This window comes from Hippopotamus amphibius, chromosome 6 (assembly GCF_030028045.1).
Source record: "Hippopotamus amphibius kiboko isolate mHipAmp2 chromosome 6, mHipAmp2.hap2, whole genome shotgun sequence".
Taxonomy (NCBI): Eukaryota; Metazoa; Chordata; class Mammalia; order Artiodactyla; family Hippopotamidae; genus Hippopotamus; species Hippopotamus amphibius.
In genome coordinates this window covers 102,355,271-102,378,523 of record NC_080191.1, presented here as the reverse complement: position 1 = coordinate 102,378,523, position 23,253 = coordinate 102,355,271, and the positions used below count along the sequence as shown (strand labels likewise).

The window sequence follows — 23,253 nt, the reverse complement described above, 5'->3', positions numbered from 1 at the left end:
AGTGTAGATGGTCATTTGAGAAGGTTTCTGCTGTTTTTTTTCGACTTGACAAAGGTACTAAAGAAAGAAGTGGGGTATCAAAGTGTAATTAGAAATTGTATTTATTTTATGATGGAAAATAGTATCTGAATCTAGGGGGAAACAACTGATAGTTTTGGCTTTCCTTTTGATCATTGGCTTAATTCAAATATGGACCTTCCCCTGCCCTCCCCCCCCCACCTCTCCCCCCCTCACCTCTCCCCCCCTCCCCACACACTGTTGTGTTCTAGGCTTCTTTAAGTTTAATTTATTATACGGCTGGATGTCAGGGGAGAAGGTCACATCCTGAAACATGAGTAAGATCATTCAAAAAACCTCCCCTTGGTTCTCACCTTCCCACTGGGGTGTGGGTGTGATGGGCTATTTAAACAGATAATGACAATACCTCACCCAAGAGTATAGAAGCCAGGATCAATGCTTCTAATGGAAAAGCATTTCTCAGAAAAGCTGGAGGAAAATGAAAGTGTCAAAAATCAGTAAAGTCAAATAGATTGGGGAGAAAATGAACAACTCCCCAGCAGTGTGCCCTGTGAGATTAGGCCACTTAAATGTGTTTGGGTTCTTGATAATATCAGAACGCACACGCTGTTCTTAGCCCTTGTGTGGATAAGGAAAATGTTGCATTTTCAAAGGAGATCAATATCCCTGCAGCTCCTCTCATGTCCCTTTTAGGATTTAAAATTAGTTGGGTGAATTAAAAGATAAAAGCAATTTTCAAATTTTAGTGTTCATCAGATTCAACTGGAGAGGTGGTTTAAAATACAGATACAGAGGACTCACATCCTGCTTCAGATGGAGGGAGTTTGATGTGAGTGAGCTGGGATGGCTCCGAGGGCAGGGGCTGCTTGATTCAAGTGTGGTAAATGGTAGTGATGGGTCAGAGCACCTGAATTAGTGCTTCCATCGGCATCCAAGACGATTTTGCGGTTACGTGGGAAATAAATAACTCTATAAAAATTGGTTGAATTTTAATTTCACTTGTGAACCAGGGACGGAGAGGAAGACAAGGACCACCAGGAATTTTTGGAGAAAAAGGTTTACTGGGTGCTCAGGTAGGTTTGACAAACTAACAGCTCAACACAGCTGCTCATTACCAGTGGCTGGTGCATAGACCTGCGTGTTCCTGGAAAAACAATGTAAAGCTACACTGTTTGTTCTGGGATCTGTGGGCATGAGGAATTTCTAGAAATAGCTAATTCGAGGCAGTAGATGCTGATCACCAGCTATGTACTGCTTCTGGACTGGGTATATTGTGGGAATATAGTGATGAACGAGATTGGGTTTGAGCCACAGGGGTGTGTAACACAAGCTCAGACTTGCTGACAGTGCAAGAAAAAATAGTAGTATCAAAGGGACCTAAAGGACTGATTTATTCCTCATAAACATAGAAGGAAGCACTACTTAAAATTATCCCAATTTTATAGAGGAGAAAACTGAGGCTCAAAGGGATTAAATGACTTTTCACCTGGATGGTAGGTGGCAGAACTGGCCGCCAACTTGGTTCTTTCTAGTACCTGTTTAGTGCCTCCCCCACTTGCTATCCCGTGGTTCATAGAAGAGTCAGATCAGGTTGAAGCAGGCGATAAGGAGTGGCTTCCTACAGACGGGGTGTTTGAGATAGCTTTAAAAACCCAAGCAGCATAATTTAAGCCAGGGATCAGAGCATCTGTAGATTCAGAATGGCCTACACCATCTCTCTCGGTTGGGAAAAGTCAAGCCCCATAACTGATCATATCATTTTCATTCTCACTTGGCCATATTTTCTATTTGGAGTGAGTAAACGTCCAGGTTTGTCTACTCAATCCCTTAATCAGATGGTGTTTTCGCCTCTACTAGGCAGATAATTCCTCCAGTTCTTTGTATGTGGAGGACGTGGGCTCTTGCACAGAATGCTACTCCCCCACCTCAGTCCCCCAGCTCAGAGGGTAAATGTGTATATTATGCACTTTGGAGGATAAAATTAATTGTATCAAACATTAGAGATGATTTGGGTCATGGTCTTATTACAGGGGACTCCTGGGCCTCCAGGGCCAAATGGTTCAAAAGGAAAATACGGACGAAGAGGAATAAAGGTAAATGTCAGAAAACACACTCTTCCTTGACTGCAAGTTGGATTCTTTTATATGAACATCTCCTTACATGATCATTTTCAGCATGAGTGTCTGATGTGCTTGGTGAGGATATTGACTGTCCATTATCATGTAGCTGAATAGATGGATACAGAGAAGAAAGTACACTTAGACAGACCTATAGGAAGATATGGATAGATGGTCACATACATCAGTAGACAAAGACATCAGTAGATAGATAAACATATGGACTCACCACAAAGATGGATTCACACACTTACACCTAGATAAAGCCATAGTAATATAAAATTCTGTAACTGGTGCTGCATACCTGCTTTGTTAATTTTCAGTACCAAAATCTTTACTATATTTGTTAGTTACCTGTATTTAACAAAGTCTAGAGGAAGATATTGACCTTAGACTGTAGGATGATGCCAAGAAGACTTGAAAGGAGTGTAAAGTCTCTAAGGAAGATGACATAAAATCACATGAACTCATAGCAGGAAATTAATTTCATGTTTACCTTTTATTATAAAAGGGAGAGCTTGGTGATGTAGGAGAAAGAGGACCACAGGGTCTACAAGGACGAAGAGGGCAACCTGTAAGTCTAGTTTCTCTGTTTGATTTCTGATTGAATTTCTTATTTGTTCTTGTTCCACACAAAATTCTAACATTTGGTGAAGATTTGGGGTTACAAATATGACATGATCATCAGGAGAGCTGTTGTGAATCTACATCGTTCAAAGACTCCCAAACTCCTTGTATCAACAAAGTATCCAAAGATATCTTGGGATTTATTTTGCCTTCTCACATGTTGTTGAAGAGGGAAGTTCCAAAGAGACTCTTCTGCTTGACAAAGACATTTTACAAGCATGTGAGTCTTTAGGAATACAGAGATGTTCCTGCACATTTTTATTCTGGAAAAAACACACATTTTTTTTTTCCCCCGAGAAAACACGTAAGACAGCCAATCAGAGCTGCAAACTTTTAAGGGTCTGGTTTTGATTATTCAGAGCACAGCAATAATCTTTGGAGCCCAAGGGTGATCTTCAGGGCAGTGCATTTTTACCTTGGTCATCACTCTGAACATGAGAGCAACTTAGTTATTTCATGACTATTTTCAATTCACTCCCTCACTGGAATTAGCTTTGTAATACAGAATAATGCTGTCTTTCCAACTCATATTTCTTTCATCAACAGTAGGAAGGACCTGCTGCTGTTTTGCACTTAGCACTGAACTTGCATTTGTTAGCAAGAGGAGGAAACAAAAACAGGCCTAAGAAGCTTAAACTTAAATGAGGAAAGAGAAAAAAAATAGGATTACTGTCAAATACATCTACACTCAAGTCAGATGATGGAGTTAACACTGTGTAACTTTATTAAAATATCTTGACTTAAAATAATGCAAAGCTTGTGTCTACTGACCTCTCCCTGGGACAGGCAAAGCTGGGGAACAATGCCTTTCTTGAAGGTGTCACATCAGAGGGGATGTCTCCAAAATATCCAGTTGGGCCTCTGGGGCTGCAGATGCTGAAGGCCCTGCAATGTCCTTAAGCAGTGAGAAGCTGGAGTAACAGCAACTGAACTTCATTTGCATCCTTTTTCCCCTCCAGTCATTTATTTCTGGCAATTTTTTTAACCTTATTTTTCTTTCTTTTCTAATATTTTAAACTTTCCTCGCTTAGGTCATAGCCATGATTTTTGTGGCTTAAAATAAAAAAAAAAAATGTCTTCTCAGTTGATCTACTTGGTATAGTAAATCTATGAGGTATAGTCTTTGTCCATTCCACAAAGAATAACTCAAAGGTTCTGAATTCACCCTTTATTGTTGGGTGCTCACTGTCTATATGTACAGATGCTAAGATCCCAGTAGCATCACCAGCATTTTCATAATCACCATCAACACCATGTTGAATTCCACCACCACTGCTTCCACCACCAACACCACCATGACCATGATCAACATCACCACTCCTACCATGGATCACCACCACCTCTACCAGCACCTCCATCACCGCCATCACCACACTATGACTACTCCCCTGCCAATGTCACCAGTACTACAGCCACCAGCAGCAGCAGAATAATGGCCACTTAGAAAGGACTTCCTTTGTGCTTGGCATCATGATAAGTGCTTTCTGTGCACAATCCCACTTCAAAAACCATGCTATGTGGGTGATACTATTATCCCCATTTAACAGATGAGGAAGCTGAAGCTTATAGAGGCTGAATAACTTGGCCAGGGTCACTCATAGAACCAGTGTTGGAAATGGCATAAAAATTAAGGTCTGTCTGGGTTTATATCATATACATGACATTGCCTCTATCCCAATCTTACTCCCCACCCCACCCCAGATTTGCCTTTATCCCTAGAGATTTACCAATCCTGGAGCTTCTTCAATTGTTATTTCACCCTACGAAGAAAGCAAGTTTGGCCCAAGGGGAAATTTGTACAGTGATTTGGCTTCCTACAACCCAGGTAGCATCTTGCTGAGCTCCGAATCTTGCTGAAGAGGATGTTAAAAATTAACACACACACACACACACAAAGAAAACAAAATTAACACACACACCCCTCATGGTCTTTTAAAGTTTTAAACGCTTATCCCCTCCTTAGCCTGTGAAGGTTGTCTAGTGTTTATCCTGTACGGGTGCGGTAAATCTCCACCAAGCTCCACCATCCCCTTCTGCCTTCCGTACCTCCTTGCACTGTTGATTTATCCAAGTTTTCAGATAATATTATTGACCAAGTGTTGATGTGGATGACTACAATTCACTATGTATCATTTTCTTAGGGTCTTTCTGGTCCAGATGGATATGGACATCCAGGAAGAAAAGGAAGAAAGGTGAGGGTTACCTTTACAGATTATTTTTATCTAAAGATTATAGTTTTTATTGTATTTCACCAGAATAAGAGTTATTACCCAAGTGGTATGCCAGGAATGGTTGCTACATGTTGTTTATGACATATCACAGCTGCCAGAGTTCCCTCATTAAAAAATAAAAGCTGATTTTGTTACTCCCTTATTTAAAATCCAAATTCCTTATGGCATCATCCAGCTATGTCAGATGGCCCCACTCCAGCTCTGGGCACGCCAGACCCTCTCCCAGCTCTTTGCCTTTGCAGACGCTCTTGCCTCTATTTGGGATGTCCTTCCCCATCTCCCCCTTTTGGAGCTTTTTTACTCATTTTCTTAAACCAACTCAAATACCAACTTCTCCCTGTGGATGTCCTGCTGGGCTTCTCCAGACAGAATTTGTTGTGGTATGCTCTGTGTTCCTAAAGCTGTATTTCTGCAGTAGCCTTTCCCATCCAGGCTGTATTATAGTTTATCCCTGTGAGTACGTCTACCTCCCAGTTTGTAAACTTGACAGCAGGCTTTCATCTCATTCATTTTTTAAAAATTTAAGTATTTTATTTTTTTTTATTTTTAAAAATTAATTAAAATTTCAAATTGAAGGGTAGTTGATTTACAATGTTGTATTAGTTTCAGGTGTACAGCAAAGTGATTCAGTCACACACACATACACACACAGACACACACACACACTTATATTTCGTATTCTTTTATAGGTTCTTGCAAGTTTTTGAGCTTAGTTCCCTGTGCTATACGGTAGGTCCTTGTTGGTCATCTATTTTATATATAGTAGTGTGTATAGGTTAATCCCAAACTCCTAATTTATCCCTTCCCCCCTTTCCCTTTTGGTAATTTTGTTTTCCATGTCTGTGAGTCTTTTTCTGTAAATAAGTTCATTTGTATCATTTTTTAAGACATTTTATTCATTTTTGTATTGCTGGAATAGAGCCTGGCAGAGAGTAGGTGTTCAATAAGTATATTTGAATAAGTATATTTGAATATTTCCTATAAGAAGCTGGTATTTTAACAAGTAGTTCATGGGCCACTGGCAGAGGTTGTAAAGCATGGAAGCCACAAGAAACTTGAATCAAATGTCATTCGCTGCAGTATTCTGGTGGCTTCAGTCTACAAGGTACATGTATTTCCTCACATACCAGGAAATCACCGGAATGTGTAGTGATGCTTAGCTACTGAACAGGACTCTGGGCTGATTTGTCTCAATTCTCTTGTTTTCCTTATGGCTGCAAGATGGCACCACTGCCATTTTATCAAGCAGGAGAGGGCCCCAAAGACAGTAAGCTCTTGGTAAATATCTGTGGAATGGTGAGCAATGGGATGATCATGTAGATCAGTGATCATCTAGTTTAGCCTTGTCGATGGGCAGGTGAGACCATGGAGACTCAGGGAAGTGAAGTAACCAGCCTGTGGTCACACAGCTAGAGACAGAGCTGAGTGTAGAAGCTAGCCACTGGGGCCCCACCCTGGCAAATTGTCTTTCTTCTCTAGGTGAGAGTTTGCATAGCAGGGGATTCTGGGCAGAATTCAAACGGACATATTCTGAGCCACACACCTGCTGTGAGCTAAGCACAAGGGCAGTCTGTGCTCACTGTGATACAGTTAACCCTGTGGAACACAGAGATTCGGTCTACACTTGCATGAATTTTTCCTGGCAAGACATCACGGCCTCCCTTACACCCTTACTGCTGCTTAGCCAACTACGTTTTCCTAGTCAGTTCACTCTTCTTCTCTCCAAGTCAACTATTTTATTTTATTTATTTATTAATTATTTTTTTGGGGGTACACCAAGTTCAGTCATCTGTTTTTATACACATATCCCCGTATTCCCTCCCTCCCTCAATTCCCCCCCCCCCCCACCCTCCCCGTCCCAGTCCTCCAAGGCATCATCCATCCTCGAGCTGAACTCCCTTTGTTATACAGCAACTTCCCACTGGCTATCTATTTTACAGTTGGTAGTATATATATGTCTATGCTACTCTCTCACTTCATCTCAGCTTCCCCTTCACCCCCCGCCCCCCCAAACCTCGAGTTCTCCAGTCCATTCTCTGCACCTGTGTCCTTGTTCTTGTCTTGTCACTGAGTACATCAGTACCATTTTTAGATTCCGTGTATGTGAGTTAGCATACAATATTTGTCTTTCTCTTTCTGAGTTACTTCACTCTGTATGACAGACTCTAGGTCTATCTACCTCATAACATATAGCTCCATCTTATCCCTTTTTATAGTTGAGTAATATTCCATTGTATATATATGCCACATCTTCTTTATCCATTCATTTGCTGATGGGCATTTAGGTTGCTTCCATGTCCTGGCTATTGTAAATAGTGCTGCAATAAACATTATAATACATGTTTCTTTTGGGATTATGGTTTGCTTTGGGTATATGCCCAGTAGTGGGATTACTGGATCATATGGTAGTTCTATTTGTAGTTTTTTAAGGAACCTCCAAATTGTTTTCCATTGTGGCTGTACCAACTTACAGTCCCACCAACAGTGCAGGAGAGTTCCCTTTTCTCCACACGCTCTCCAACATTTGTGGTTTCCAGATTTTGTGATGATGGCCATTCTGATCGGTGTGAGATGATACCTCATTGTGGCTTTGACTTGCATTTCTCTGATAATTAGTGATGTTGAGCATCTTTTCATGTGTTTGTTGGCCATCTGTATGTCTTCTTTGGAGAAATGTCTATTTAGGTCTTCCGCCCATTTGTAGATTGGGTTATTTGCTTTTTTGGTATTAAGCTTCATGAGCTGCTTGTATATTTTGGAGGTTAATCCTTTGTCTGTTGTTTCGTAGGCAGCTATTTTTTCCCATTCTGAGGGTTGCCTTCTAGTCTTGTTTATGGTTTCTTTCGCTGTGCAAAAGCTTTTAAGTTTCATGAGGTCCCATTTGTTTATTCTTGATTTTATTTCCATGATTCTAGGAGGTGGGTCAAAAAAGGATCTTGCTTTGATGGATGTCATAGAGTGTTCTGCCTATGTTTTCCACTAGGAGTTTTATAGTGTCTGGCCTTACATGTAGGTCTTTAATCCATTTGGAGTTTATTTTTGTGTATGGTGTTAGGAAGTGTTCTAAATTCATTCTTTTACATGTAGCTGTCCAATTTTCCCAGCACCACTTATTGAAGAGGCTGTCTTTTTTCCATTGTATATTCTTGCTGCCTTTGTCAAAGATAAGGTGCCCATATGTGTTTGGGCTTACTTCTGAGTTCTCTATTCTATTCCATTGATCTTCCTTTCTGTTTTTGTGCCAGTACCATACTGTCTTGATCACTATGGCCTTGTAGTATAGTTTGAAGTCAGGAAGCCTGATTCCACCAACTCCATTTTTCCTTCTCAAGATTGTTTTGGCTATTCGGGGTCTTTTGTGTTTCCATACAAATCATAAGGTTTCTTGCTCTAGTTCTGTGAAAAATGCCATTGGTAATTTGATCAGGATTGCATTGAATCTGTAAATTGCTTTGGGTAGTACAGTCATTTTCACAATGTTGATTCTTCCAATCCAAGAACATGGTATGTCCCTTCATCTGTTTGTGTCGTCTTTGATTTCTTTCATCAGTCTTAAAGTTTTCTGCATACAGATCTTCTGTCTCCTTAGGCAGGTTTATTCCTAGGTATTTTATTCTTTTGGTTGCAATGGTGAATGGGAGAGTTTCCTTAATTTCTCTTTCTGCTCTTCCATTGTTAGTGTATAGGAATGCAAGAGATTTCTGTGCATTAATTTTGTATCCTGCTACTTTACTAAACTCATCAATGAGTGCTAGCAGTTTTCTGGTAGAGTCTTTCGGGTTTTCTATATATAATATCATGTCATCTGCAAAGAGTGACAATTTTACTTCTTCTTTTCCAATGTGGATTCCTTTTATTTCTTTTTCTTCTCTGATTGCTGTGGCTAAAACGTCCAAAACTCTGTTGAATAATAATGGTGAGAGTGGAAACCCTTGTCTTGTTCCTGTTCTTAGAGGAAATGCTTTCATTTTTTCCCCATTGAGAACGATGCTGGCTTTTGGTTTTTCATATATGGCTTTTATTATGTTGAGGTAATTTCCTTCTATGCCCATTTTCTGGAGAGCTTTCATCATGAATGGATGTTGAACTTTGTCAAAAGCTTTTTCTGCATCTATTGAGATGATCATAGGTTTTTATCCTTCAATTTGTTGATATGATGTATCATGTTGATTGATTTGCATATATGAAGAATCCTTGCATCCCAGGGATAAACCCCAATTGATCGTGGTGTATGATCTTTTTAATGTGCTGTTGGATTCTGTTAGCTAGTATTTTGTTGAGGATTTTTGCATCTATATTCATCAGTGATGTTGGTCTGTAGTTTTCTTTTTTTGTGACATCTTTGCCTGGTTTTGGTATCAGGGTGATGGTGGCCTCATAGAATGAGTTTGGGAGTGTTCCTCCTTCTGCAATATTTTGGAAGAGTTTGAGAAGGATAGGTGTTAACTCTTCTCTAAATGTTTGATAGAATTCGCCCGTGAATCCGTCTGGTCCTGGGCTTTTGTGTGTTGGGAGATTTTTAATCACTGCCTCAATTTCCGTACTTGTGATTGGTCTGTTCATAGTTTCTATTTCTTCCTGGTTCAGTCTTGGAAGATTGTATTTTTCTAAGAATGTATCCATTTCTTCCAGCTTATCCAATGTATTGGCATATAGTTGCTAGTAGTATCTCATGATCTTTTGTATTTCTGAGGTGTCTGTTGTTACTTCTCCTTTTTCATTTCTAATTCTGTTGATTTGCATCTTCTCCCTTTTTTTCTTGATGAGTCTGGCTAATGGTTTATCAATTTTGTTAATCTTCTCAAAGAACCAGCTTTTAGTTTTATTAATTTTCACTATTGCTTCCTTCCTTTCTTTTTCATTTATTTCTGCTCTGATCTTTATGATTTCTTTCCTTCTGCTCACTTTGGGGTTTCTAAGTCAACTATTTTATACCCTCTCCTCTCTCCTGAAACCTCTAAGACTTGCTTTCTCTTCTACATTTTCAGCAGATGACTGTGCTTCCTATTGAGAAGAAACCGCTACATACATGCACCACCATGGAGGCCACCTTCTTGCCTCAGTGCTCACATGCCCTGCCTTCCCTTCCACTGCCTGGATGAGAGTCTGTGCCCTTATCTGTCTGGGTGCCTCATCTCTCCTCTTGCAGACTGGATTCCATTCTCTTTTCGTTTCCTTAAAGCCCTGGCTCTTGCACGGGTCACCTTTCTTTTCTGGATCATCAAATTTTCTGCCCTCTCCATAGACCATTCCCATCAGTAAACAAAGAGGTGGGACTCTCTCCTATTTAAAAATACCCCCAAACCAAAAAACAAGCAAACAAAAAAACCCCCCAAAACCCTCATTTAATTACATACTCCCGTTGCCCCATTTCTCTCTGATAAAACTCTTTGAGGGAGTAGTAGGTACCAGTGGTTCTCGCTCAGGGGTGATTTTACCCTCCAGGGGACATTGGCAATATCTAAGGGTGCGTTGGTCGCCAGAACTGGGGCAAGAGATGCTACTGGCATCTAGTAAGTAGAAACCAGAGATGTTTTTCATCCTGTGCTACACAAGATAGCCCTTCACAGCAAAGAACCATCAGGTCCAAAATATCAGTAATGTAAAAAATTGGAAACACCACTTTCTTTCCTCTGGTTCTCTCTAACTGATGACAGTTGAGCCTTCATCTCTCGGTTCACCCTGCTCAACCACATCTGCTTTAGTCCTGGTAAAACCGATGGTGCTCCTTGTTGCTGCAAATGGCATTATTTCACTCTTCAATGGCTGAGTAATGTCCTGTTGTATATATGAACCACATCTTATCCATTCATCTGTCAGTGGACATTAGGTTGCTTCCATGTCTCGGCTGTTGTAAACAGTGCTGCAGTGAACGTTGGGGTGCATGTATCCTTTTGAACCATGTTTTTCTCTGGTTATGTGACCAAGAGTGGGATTGCTGGATATGGTAGCTCTATTTTTTAGTTCTTTAAGGAACCTCCATACCATTCTCCATAGTGGCTGTACCAATTTACATTCCCAGCAACAGTGTAGGAGGGTTTCCTTTTCTCTGTGGCCTCTCCAGCATTTATTGTTGTAGGTTTTTTGATGATGGCCATTCTGACTGGTGGGAGGTGAAATCTCATTGTAGTTTTGATTTGCATGTCTCTAATAATTAGCGATGTTGACCATCTTTTCATGTGCCTCTTGGCCATCTGTATGTCATGGATGGACCTGGAGATTACCATACTAAGTGAAGTAAGACAGAGAAAGGCAAATATCATATATCGCTTATATGCAGAATCAAAAAAAATGATACAAATGAACTTATTTACGAAACAGAAACAGACTCGCAGACTTAGAGAATAAATTTATGGTTACCCGGAGGGAGTAGGGGGAGGGATCGATTAGGAACTTGGGATTGAAATGTATACCTTACTATATTTAGAATAGATAGCCAGCAAGGACCTAATGTATAGCACAGGGAACTGTACTCAGTATTCTATAATAACCTAAATGGGAAAAGAATTGGAAAAAGAATAGATACGTGTATATTATAACTGAATCACTTTGCTGCACACCTGAAATTAACACTATTAATCAACTATACTCCAATATAAAATAATTTTTTTAAAAAAACCAACAAAAAACCCGTGATGCTAAGTCCATTGGTCAGTTCTCTGGCCTCATTGCGCTCTGTGTCTCAGCAGCATTTGACAGTGACCATCATGGGCTTGTTCTTTAAACCTTTCCTCACTCAACATCCAGCACACACCACTTGCCTGGTTTTCACTGGCCACTCTTGGCTGGATCTCCTCAAGGTTCTTGAGCTCTGAATGGTGAAGAATCAAGACTCAAGACTCTACCCTCATATTTTTCTCCCTCTTTACTCACTCCTCAGATGACCTTATCCAGTCTCATGACATCAAATGCCATCCGTCCTCTGATCTCCAGTTTATTTCTCGAGGCTGGACCCATGTCTTAAGCTCCAAATATGTTTCCACTTGGTTATCTAATAAGCACCTGAAAGTTGGCATGTCCCCAAACAACTCGTTTCTTCTTCTTCTTCTTTTGTTTCCTGATCTTTTACTATGAAAAAACTCAAACATATATATTAATACAAGTGGAGATATAACGATACCTCCTCCCGTGTACACATTACCTAGCTCAAACAATGAAAAATGTTTGGCCAGTTTTGTTTTGTGTTATTTATAGTTCCACCCACTTATCCCCATTCCCCCCAATTATCCTAAAGCAAATCCCAGACGTCATATATTTCATGCATAAGTATTTCAGCTTGCATCTCTGAAAGATTCTTAAAAAATATAACCACAATACCATCATCAAACCTAAGAGTGAGCCGTGATTCTTTAATATCATCAGACATCGGGTCAGTCAAAACTGATTCACCTGCCTTCCTCCTGCCTTCCCCATCTCAGGAAGTGGAGACTCCATCCTGACAGTCACTCAAGACAGGTGCTTGTTTCATCTTTAATAAGTCTCTCTCACTCCCTACATTTAATCCATCACCACGTAAGGGTGACTGTATCTTCAAAATATACCCAGCATTTCATTCCGTCTCACCACTGCCACTGCTGCCCTCTGGGCCAAGCCAACATGATCTAGCGCCTGGATTACTGTCATGGCCACCTGACTGTTCTCCCTGCATCTGCCCTTCTAGTTAGCGCTCCTCGAAGGAACCAGAGCCACATTTTAAACACAGAGTCAGACCATGTCACTTCTTTTGTTTTTTTTAAATACATCTTTATTGGAGTATCATTGCTTTACAATGTTGTATTGGTAACTGCTGTGCAACAAAGCGAATCACCTGTATGTGTACATATATCCCCATATCCCCTCCCTCTTGAGCCTCCCTCCCACCCTTCCCATCCCACCCCTCTGGGTCATCACAGAGCACTGAGCTGATCTCCCTGTGCTATGCAGCAGCTTCCCACTAACTGTTTTACAACTGGTAGTGTATATATGTCAATGCTACTCTCTCACTATGTCCCAGTCTCCCCTTTCCCTCCATGTCCTCAAGTCCATTCTCTACTTCTGCATCTTTATTCCTGCCCTGTCACTAGGTTCATCAGTACCATTTTTCTGGATTCCATATGTATGCATTAGCATGTGGTATTTGTTTTCCTCTTTCTGACTTACTTCACTCTGTATGACAGGCTCTAGGTCCATCCACTTCTCTACAAATAACTCAATTTCGTTCCTTTTTTATGGCTGAGTAATATTCCATTGTGTATATGTACCACATCTTCTTTATCCATTCATCTGTGGATGGGCATTTAGGTTGCTTCCATGACCTGGCTATTGTAAGTAGTGCTGCAGTGAACACTGAGATCATGTCACTTGTTCGCTGAAAGCCTAGCCATGGCTCCCAGTGGCATTCAGAGTTAACCCCACCATTACGTGGCCCACAAGACTCAATGTAATCTGCCCTTCCCATCCCCTTATTCTGCTTTGTTGTTGCTCAAACCTGGCACACATTCATACCTTGTTCATGGTTTTCCCATACTCTTTCCTCTGCCTGGGATGCTTGTCTTCCAGACATCTGCTTGGTTTGCTTCCTCAATTCATGCTGGTCTTTACCCAAATGCCACCTCTACAGACCTGTTTTGCCTGACCCCCTTATATAAAATAGCTACCCCCTCACCCCTACATGTGCCATTCTTTATCCATTAATCCTCTTTCTGGAAGAGCACTGAGCTCTCTCTGGCAGATTGTATGTCTCTCTCTCACTAGCAGGTAAGTTTCTTGATGGCAGGGTTCTGTTCACCATGGAATTCCCGACACCTAGAGACAAGCCTGGCACACAGTATGTGCTAAATAAATAGTTGTTGACTGAATAATTGTTTGGTAGTATGTCTTTGGTCTGACAGTGACCACTTGCTTCCCAGCAGTCAACTTGGTGGCCCTTCCCTCTGTTTCCATTGGATCATACCTCTGGTTATTTAAACTGATAGATAAAAATGCACGAGAAGAAAGATTCATGACACAATATATCAAGGAGGAAGGAAGAATTTGTAAAAATCACTTGTGTGCTGTTTGGCATTGAATTATAGAAATAAAATATGGCCACCTGGGAGTAGCTCAAGATAACAGCCTTTGCAGTAGTTGTTTTTTCTGGCACCTGTTTTGGGTCTGTTTCCTCAAAGTTATAGTTTCTTCTTTGTCCCCCAAGGAATGTCAAAGAAAGACTTAATTACGTGACACTAAACAAGACCTTATCTCATTTCTGACACTAGGGTGAACTTGGACTTCCTGGCTACCCTGGTGTGCAAGTAAGAAGATGTCCTTTGGGGCCTGATGTCTGGTATGCAGCATGTGTCATTTGTTTGTACTTAATTTTCTTTACACTCATGGTTCTACTTTTGATTCTGTTCAGGGAGAAGATGGTGACCCAGGCCAGCAAGGAGAAAAGGGGGCAAAGGGAGTCAGAGGGAAGAGGGTAAGAACCAAAGGAACCTCCCCAGGTCTCTAGAGGCCCACAGCATGACAGGCTACTCACAGGACTATATTTCCACTGGGGTAATGGACTTCTTAGCAGGAAGCCCATAGTCCTCCTCAGAATATTTGACACCTTCCTTGCTCACTCCCCACCCAATTCCATTACCATTTATCTTCTGAATGCAAATGCCACTCATCAAACCATAGCACAGAAAATTCAGGTTGGAGTTTCAGTTCTGCAGTGTCAACCTTTTAAAGAACACGTTTGGAGGCACCTCTGTCTTTGGTAAACCTAGACATCATTTGAAAACATATTGGTTTAGCTGCATGGCAGACATTACTGTTTCTTCAAGATTCTTCCAAGCCTTTACTTTCTCTTAGCTCTTCTCGGACTAGACTCTCAAGAACGTGTCTGCCATCTTGGTGAACTTGGAGTCATGTTTTCACTGTGCTTTTTAGAGTCTACCATTAAAACCCTCTCCTTCAGGTTCGGAAGATTCAGTCTTGAAGAGCCACAATCATTGGCAACTCTTTTTGGAAAGAGTAACCGTGTGGATACCTAATACCTTGGTAGTGTTCAGCCAATATACATTAGAGAGCAAGATCTTCTGGAAAAGAACGTGGACTCGTGTTCAGTGTAGAAAAGAGGAACGGAAAGAGAATGTGTATTGTCTGGGCACCCAATAATTGGTATTTTCATGCACTGGCAAGGACGTAAAGAAAAATTTGGACTATGCCTAACTTGGCTTGTTACTGGCTAATACTTAGCTAAACTTCTCTTGTTTAAAATTAAAAAAAAAATAAAGCATCAATTACACTCAGCTGATGCTGTGTCAGTTCAAATACCTGTAAGATAAGCAGGGAGTCCATGGTCAGCATAGACCTTTTCTGAGACGCCGAAGACTAGAAGGTAATAGGAACTTTTCCTTTCTCCTGATGCCTGACTCTAAATACACATTTCCTGCATTCGTTTAATTATGTGACCTGGAGCCTGAGTATTGAGACATACTTTAAGGCTCTGTTTGGAAGTGTCTGTGTGAATGCACACATGTTGGCTGGGGTTAGCTATGTATGGGGGGATCACTTAGATGGTTCCCACAAAGAGAACCCCCCTCTCCCCACCCAGTCTCTGTGTCTCACTCCACAGATCACGGTTCATGAACTAACTGGTCCATAGCAGACTCATTAGACCTCAGATAATGACAACTTGGAATCTCAAGGTGGATGCATTGGTTTTAATCAAGTTGTGTTCAAGGGGGAAGCTTATTCATTTGGGCTGGTCATTTTTAGGGTCATGCTGGACTTCCTGGATTCGTTGGAACCCCAGGTGACCCAGGCCTTCCAGGACCAGTGGTAACATGGACGTTTCCTTTCTTTTATTTTCAACCTTTGTGTAAAAATGAATAAGGATTTGATGGGAGGAATCTCTAAGAGGAGATAAACATTTAAAACACACAGGAGGAGCTGTATACGGTATGGGCCAAATTTGCTCTCGAGGACATTAGCTTCAAGTCCTTACACAGTATCGTATTTATTAAATATAGATATTTTGACTTGAACCTGGGGATGATGTAAGAGTGACTGGAGCCTCATGGATCTGTCCAAGTACATAAAACAATACATAAGGCTCACTGGAGAGTGAGGTTATCGGTGTAAACAAGATGAGTGGCAACGTCTATGCAAAAACCAGAAAGAAATCCTGACAAAATATGACGTTTATATAATCTCACCTGAACTGACAATGTTACAAGCCCTCAGATGTCTGTAAAATTCCCTGGAAGGTCATTTGGTATGAAAGGAAATTCTTGAGAGGGTGGTTGTTTTGCCTCATGCCTCATCCTAAGAGGCCAGGTGGTCATCTGTGAAGGTGCAGTGAGTTAGCTGTGGGCTCAACCAGGTGGTCTCACTGCAGTTTACGGTTTGCTGGAGAGGTGCACAAAAATCTTAAAAGTGGAATAAAAAAATCGTAAGTAGAAGGACCACCCATGCCCATTTTACAGATGAAGAAACAAAGGCCGAGGAGATTATAGTGAGCTGCAGGAAGTCACAAGTGACTTTCTTGTAGAGTCCCAATAAGAACAAATGTCTCCAGACTCCCAGAGTAGCTGGAGTCAGGCAGGTCTGCTGTGAAGGGTTTCGGGGAAGAATCGTATCATGCTAGGGAATAGGTAGGGTGGCGGTGGGTGGCCAGAGGAGAAGGGATAGGGAAGAGACTGGGGTCCACTTGAGAAATGCCTATAAGTGATTCTGGAATCTTGAATGACTATTTCCTGAATTTGATCCTAAACTGGGGCTTGGTCCCAAAATGACCTGGTCTCCTAAGAGTCTTTCTGTAGCATCTCCCTGCGAACCCTGGATGCCAGGGTCTTGGACACAACTCCTAGACACTCTGACATCCTTCTTTAAGGAGTGAGACAGAACTTCAGGCCCGGAGGTGAGGCAGAAGGTAGTCTCTGTACTGTGGTGAACTTTTTCAAGCTCTCTTGCCAGCTATTCAGAATAATGTGTTGAGTTTCCAGAATCTTGCATTTAAAACCCATTTCTATTCTTTCCAGGGCATCAAGGGCCCCAAAGGTGCGGTAGACATGATGGTAGGTGAAGATATTTTTTTCATATTTTCAAGGATCTCTTTTATTTCTTCAGACATATAAAACGTAGTTATTTTATATTCCATATCTGATCATTCCAATATCTGAAATGGCTACAGAATCTGTTGTTTCTGCTGGTATGAAAATTTTAATTCTAAACTGTATTCTTTTTTAAAACACAAAACTTTCTGCTTTTACAAAATAGAAATCTGTAAAGATTCTTTAGTTTCTCCTCTTATAAGTTCTCTTAGTACTTTATAGACTTTACTCTAGTAGGTTGTAACCAAATCAAATAAAAGGAGTAGAATAATATTTTAAGTATTTAAACAATATTTTAAATATTTTAAAGAGTTGAACAATATTTTAAATCTGGATGTTTTTGAGTAATACTAGTTGGAATGAAAGGAAAGATTTTAAGGCTACTACTCCTGTGCAAAAAAAAAAAAAAAAGCCTTTTTGTGACGTTCAAAAATTGTTTATAAAGTATTTATAAGCTAACACATAGTATAGCACAGGCCACTGTACCTTATGGCACACCTGAAAATGATCTCAATCTTATGATGGTTTTTCATCTCCCAAGTACAAAAATACTAAGGTGGGGGGGAGGGAAGGACGTGGGGCAACTGAGGAGCAGGAAGTGATGGGGTCGAGGGGAGAACAGAACAGAGAGGATGAGATGAAAGGAATGACGGAGAATTCTAGGGGAGGTGTTGGGGGTAGAATGTCTTGGCCGTCTTTCTAAAGAAATGTTATGGAAATCGCCAATGTAGAGATCCAAGAATTGAAGGCATTTTTCTACCTTCTGTGCTGAGATTCCTAGAATTAAACTTATATATACGGAATCTAAAAAAAAAATAATGTTACTGATGAACCCAGTGACAGGGCAAGAATAAGGATACAGCTGCAGAGAATGGACTGGAGGACACAGGGTTGGGGGGTCGGGGGGCGAAGGGGAAGCTGGGACGAAGTGAGAGAGTAGCATAGACATATATACACTACCAACTGTAAAATAGATAGCTAGTGGGAAGTTGGTGTATAACAAAGGGAGATCAACTCGATGATGGGTGTTGCCTTAGAGGGCCAGGAAAGGGAGAGCAGGAGGGAGTCGCGGGAGGGAGGGGATTTGGGGATATATGTATAAATACAGCTGATTCAATTTGGTGTACCTCAAAAACTGGTACAAGAGTGTAAAGCAATTATATTCCCATAGAGAGTTAAAAAAAAAATCAGATTTGATTCCATTCCTTTGTGAGGCAGAGTTAAAAAAAAAGAAGGGTTCGCCTTGTCTAACTATCTCTGATAATATGGGCAGTATATTGTATATAAAATATTTAAAAAATATCCACTGGATCCAGAAATATAACTTCTGGAAAGTCCCATCTGTTGTAGCAACTTTTGAGTTTTCTGTTGTGGATTAAAGAGCTTCAGATAGGCACGGATAACATCAAGCATATGACATTTCTAAGTCATGAGGGTGAGGCGGAATATGCTTCAAATTAAATACTCTTCCCTTTCTCTATCTTTCTAACAGCCTTGTGAAATCATCGATTTTGCTCGTGAAAATTGCCGTAAGTTGTTGGGAAAGGGTCAGAAGGAGCCAGTGGTGTGAAGTGGGGATGGATCATGCATTGGGATTTGGAGGTACCATGGTGCATCATGGGAGGCTCTTATAATTTTATATGTTTAGCTTAGTCCTCCCTTGGGTAAGTAATCTTCTCCACTGTGGTCTCAGAAATGAAGTGGGTGATATGGAGAACAGTGTGGAGGTTCCTCAGAAGACTAAAAACAGAGCTACCATGCGATCCTGCAATCCCTGTCCTGGGCATATACCTGGAGAAAACCATAATTTAAAAAGATGCATGCACCCCAAAGTTCATTGCAGCAGTATTTACAATAGCCAGGACATGGAAGCAACCTAAGTGTCCATCGACAAAAGACTGGATAAAGAAGATGTGAGACACACACACACACACACACACACACACACACAAAACTGGAATACTACTCAGCCATAAAAATGAATGAAATAATAGCATTTGCAGCAACATGAATGGACCTTGAGATGATCATACTAAGTGAAGTAAGTCAGATAAAGATGATTCCATTTAATATCATTTATATGTGGAATCTAAAAAAAAGTTACAAATGAACTTATCTGCAAAATAGAAATAGACCCACAGACATAGAAAACAAACTTATGGTTACCAAAGGGGAAAGGTGGGGAGGAACAAATTAGGAGTTTGGGATTAACAGACATACACTACTATATTAACATCGATAACCAACGAGGCCCTGCGGTATAGCTCAGGGAACTCTACTCAATATTTTGTAATAACCTATAAGGGAAAAAAATCTGAAAAAGAATATATATACATTACATATATGTATATGATTGAATCACTTTGCTGTACACCTGAAATTAACACGACATTGTAAATCAACTATACATCAATAAAACAAAATAAGATTAAAAGAAATGAAGTGGATGAAAGGCGAAGAAAGATTCCACGACAGTATGGCACCTCACGCAATGCAGTGGTAATTGCACAGCTGCACGTTTTGGTGCCTCTTATCGCAAAGCCTGCAAAGAGAAGCTCTGTTCTTCTCTTTCATCCATTTAGACAAGAGGGCTCAACAGTGAGCCTTTAGTAAGAAATGGGTCCTTTTTAATTAACATTTGTGTTTTAAAAATGGAACTATGAAGCATCAAATCTTAAATAATGCTTTGTCACATTCCCAGATTGGAATTCATTGACTGTCTTCAATGTACTCCAGGATATTTGCATCCTGAAATACACACATTTCTCCACTTACTGGCAATAGGGAGTGAACACTGACTTGGCAAATTGCTTAGTTTGGGTTTTCCCCACAATCATCCCACCCTCTTGTGCTAACTCTTCCATATTCTGTCCATTCCCATCCAGTTGCTGTTCAGGGAGATTCTGGAATTATTTTCCCCTAGAAATCACAAAGGATAATACCATCATCTTGACCACAAAGGAAAAGAGTTTCAAAGTTAAAAGTTAAACCCCTTTTTACATTCAAGAGCATTGTAAAGTAAAAAAAAAAAAAACCTAAAAATGGGAAAAATATATGCAATATAAGCAATGAACCCAGCGAAAGGCCCTAACTTCCTTACTCTATCATGTTGAAATATATAAAATCATTGCTACTCAGTCATTTTCATCTACAAACACAGATATTTCATATTTGCTAAACCTAAGTGTAAAAAATTCTTTTTGATTGAAAATGGGCCAAAGATGTGAATGGAGGGTTCAGAAAAGAAAAAATACAATAAACCTGTCAAAATGTTTGACCTCACAAGAAGTCAAAGAATACAAATTAAAATAAGACTTTTTTTTTGTTTCAAATAGGAAATTTTTTTTTGTGTGTGTATGGCTTGTGTTCTTTCCTTTCCTTTCCTTTTCTTTTCTTCCTTCCCTCCTTCCCTCCTTTCTTTCTTTCTTTCTCTTTCTCTCTTCCTTCCTTCCTTCCTTCCTTCCTTCCTTCCTTCCTTCCTTCCTTCCTTTCTTTCTTTCTTTCTTTCTTTCTTTCTTTCTTTCTTTCTTTCTTTCTTTCTTTCTTTCTTTCTTCTTTTTCTTTTCTTTCTTTCCTTTCTTTCTGTCTGTCTGTCTGTCTGTCTTTCTTTCTTCCTTTCTTTCTCTCTCTCTCTCTCTCTCTCTCTCTCTCTCCTTCTTTTTTGACATACAATAAACTAACAAATTGGAAGTATTTTTAAGATGAGAAAAAAAAATTCACTATCCAGAGTTGAGAAGTGTAGGCATGTCAGTTGGCACAACTTTTCTGAAGAGCCATTGGACAATATATATCAAAAGCCATAATTGTAGGGACTTATTTGGGGCTGTAATTGGACAGATATGCACACATACAAGTTCAAGTATTCTCATCACAAAGAGATGTTGGCAGAAGAAATCATGAGACATCACAGTAGAGATGATACTGCTCTAAATTTATCGAGGGAAAGAACAGATGTTCCTCTTATACTAAGTGAAAAGAGATTCAAAATAGAACATATCTGAAGCTCCAAGTCTTATAAAATAAGACAAATTATAGCTATACATATATACACATATATATATAAGTTAAGGGTAATTTTAATTTTATTTGCTAGTATTTTCCATGAACATACATTGCTTGTGTACACACATTTATACATAATATATGCAATATATAATTAATATTAATTATCAACATATTAATAAATAATATATCAATAAGCAAAAATATAATAATTGCTATGAATTATTTCAAATTCATTACTAATATTACTATATTTTATTACATATATGGTTTAAAATATGTGTGATATGTATGTGTGTTTGCGTGTGTGTTTATAGTTTCCAAGTAGCTCAGTGTATTATATTTAAGTTCAGCACAGTTGACTCAGTGCTGAAAAGCAGGGACACAAATACAGTTCTTGGGTCAGAGCCTGAGGTAGTCAGTCTGGAATTGATGGAGTGCCATGGTGCCCAGGGGTGCAGGCTTTTTATATTTTCCTGTTCTCCCACTGGGCGGGAGGTGCTGTTTCCCAAATCACCTCATGCTCCAAGGTATCTATCAAGCTTCAGCTAGCAGGTAAAGGAAAGGAGAAGGATGCTTTTTCAAAGTTGTACCTCCCATGTTTCTGATTCTGTTATCCAGAGCTTAGCAAGATGCTACCCTACTGGGAAAAGTCGTGTTTGTTCCAGTTAGTCATATACCCAGCCAGAGCCTGGGGTTCTGTTACTATGGAAAAAAGGGACAGTGGACGTTGGGGAGCAAGATGAGGTATCCCTGCCACACTCAGGCAGGAGTCAGAGAGACTTGACTTTCTCAGTGGAGATGGTTTGCATACTGAAGCTGGCAATCGTGCCTTCGCCTGTGTCAACTAACAATGTCATCTTTTCTCTCCCGAATCATTTCCCTTCCAGCCTGTTCAGCAGGTAAATAACATTTCTTCTTATTCACTCCAACCTTCACCCCTTTACAGGCATTACAGACAATCCTAAATCTGTGTGTCCACGTGTCTAGGTGTTTCCAAATGCCCAGGGTTCCCGACTGAGGTGGTCTTCGCCTTGGACATGTCAAATGACGTCTCCCAGTTGGATTTCGAGAGGATGAAAGGCATTTTACTATCTCTGTTGATGAAGATGGAAATCACCGGGAGTAACTGCCCCACGGGTGCCCGGGTGGCCATAGTCTCCTACAACAGCAAAACAGAGTACCTGGTTCGCTTCTCTGACCACAAGGGGCGGCCCGCGCTCCTGCGGGCGGTCAGGGGACTCTCCCTGGTAGGGTCCTCTGGCAGCAGGAACCTTGGGGACGCCATGAGGTTTGTGGCGAGACACATATTCAAACGCGTGCGCGCGGGACGCCTCCTGAGGAAGGTGGCCGTGTTCTTCCAGGCGGGCTGGACCTGGGATGCAGCTTCCATCAGCACCGCCACGCTGGAGTTCAGTGCGCTGGACGTCACCCCTGCTGTCATCACCTTCACGGAGGACCACAACCTCCCCAATGCCCTGCTGGTACGTGGGGGACCGTGGCTGGACGGGGTTCCGGGGGTTAATGCCTGGTTCTTGCCCCTCCACCAAGGAGCACATGAGGAGTGAGAGCTGGTCAAAGGAAGAATTCTCCAAAATCTAATGTATATGCCTGGGTTGGGGGGCGCAGGTGCCGGGTTGGGGGAATATCTCCTTACAGACTCTGCTACCAGTGCTACTGCTGCTGGTACCTCTGGCCACCCTTGAGCACATGCTCTGTTTCATGTGCCTTTTAAACACTGTCTTACTGAATATTCCCCCAAACGCTATATAAGGTAGGTGTCATGGTAGATCTATCTCCATTTCAGAGATAAGAATACCCAGGCTTAGAGAGGTTAGTGTACCATCGAAGGTCAAATAACTCTTTAGGGGCAGACTGATTTTATCTGCCTTCCCAGCCTGTGCTTAACAGCTCTGCTAACCTGTGTCAAGGGGTCCATAGACTGTAATTTTCTCTCCTCTTTTTTCCTTGGGGTATAAAATCCATATCCGTATACAAAGTGGGTAAGGGACACTGATTTTAAGGATAGAGCTAGATGGATTCTTGCATGTATTTAAAACCCTGTGACCAAGACATGGTTCAAGATATGGAATACTTTTGGCGCTCTGTATGTTTTCTCGTATGACCTTTCCGGCTTCTGTCACCATATAACAGTTTCACCTGTTCTGAGCGTTTGTGCACATTGAATCCTAC

The 23,253-nt window shown here is 40.8% G+C and overlaps 1 protein-coding gene across 1 annotated transcript in view; it reads left to right on the top strand.

Annotated features, from left to right (window-relative positions):
* The window catches only part of LOC130855737 (collagen alpha-4(VI) chain-like), a 108,054-nt gene that overhangs the window by 64,686 nt on the left and 20,115 nt on the right, over positions 1–23,253 (top strand). The window contains exons 22-32 of the mRNA XM_057739699.1: positions 1,029–1,091; positions 2,049–2,111; positions 2,647–2,709; positions 4,904–4,954; positions 14,230–14,265; positions 14,370–14,432; positions 15,722–15,784; positions 16,987–17,022; positions 18,551–18,587; positions 21,951–21,962; positions 22,051–22,544. Coding sequence (XP_057595682.1) covers positions 1,029–1,091; positions 2,049–2,111; positions 2,647–2,709; positions 4,904–4,954; positions 14,230–14,265; positions 14,370–14,432; positions 15,722–15,784; positions 16,987–17,022; positions 18,551–18,587; positions 21,951–21,962; positions 22,051–22,544 — 981 coding nt within the window. The remainder of the gene's footprint in view (positions 1–1,028; positions 1,092–2,048; positions 2,112–2,646; positions 2,710–4,903; positions 4,955–14,229; positions 14,266–14,369; positions 14,433–15,721; positions 15,785–16,986; positions 17,023–18,550; positions 18,588–21,950; positions 21,963–22,050; positions 22,545–23,253) is intronic.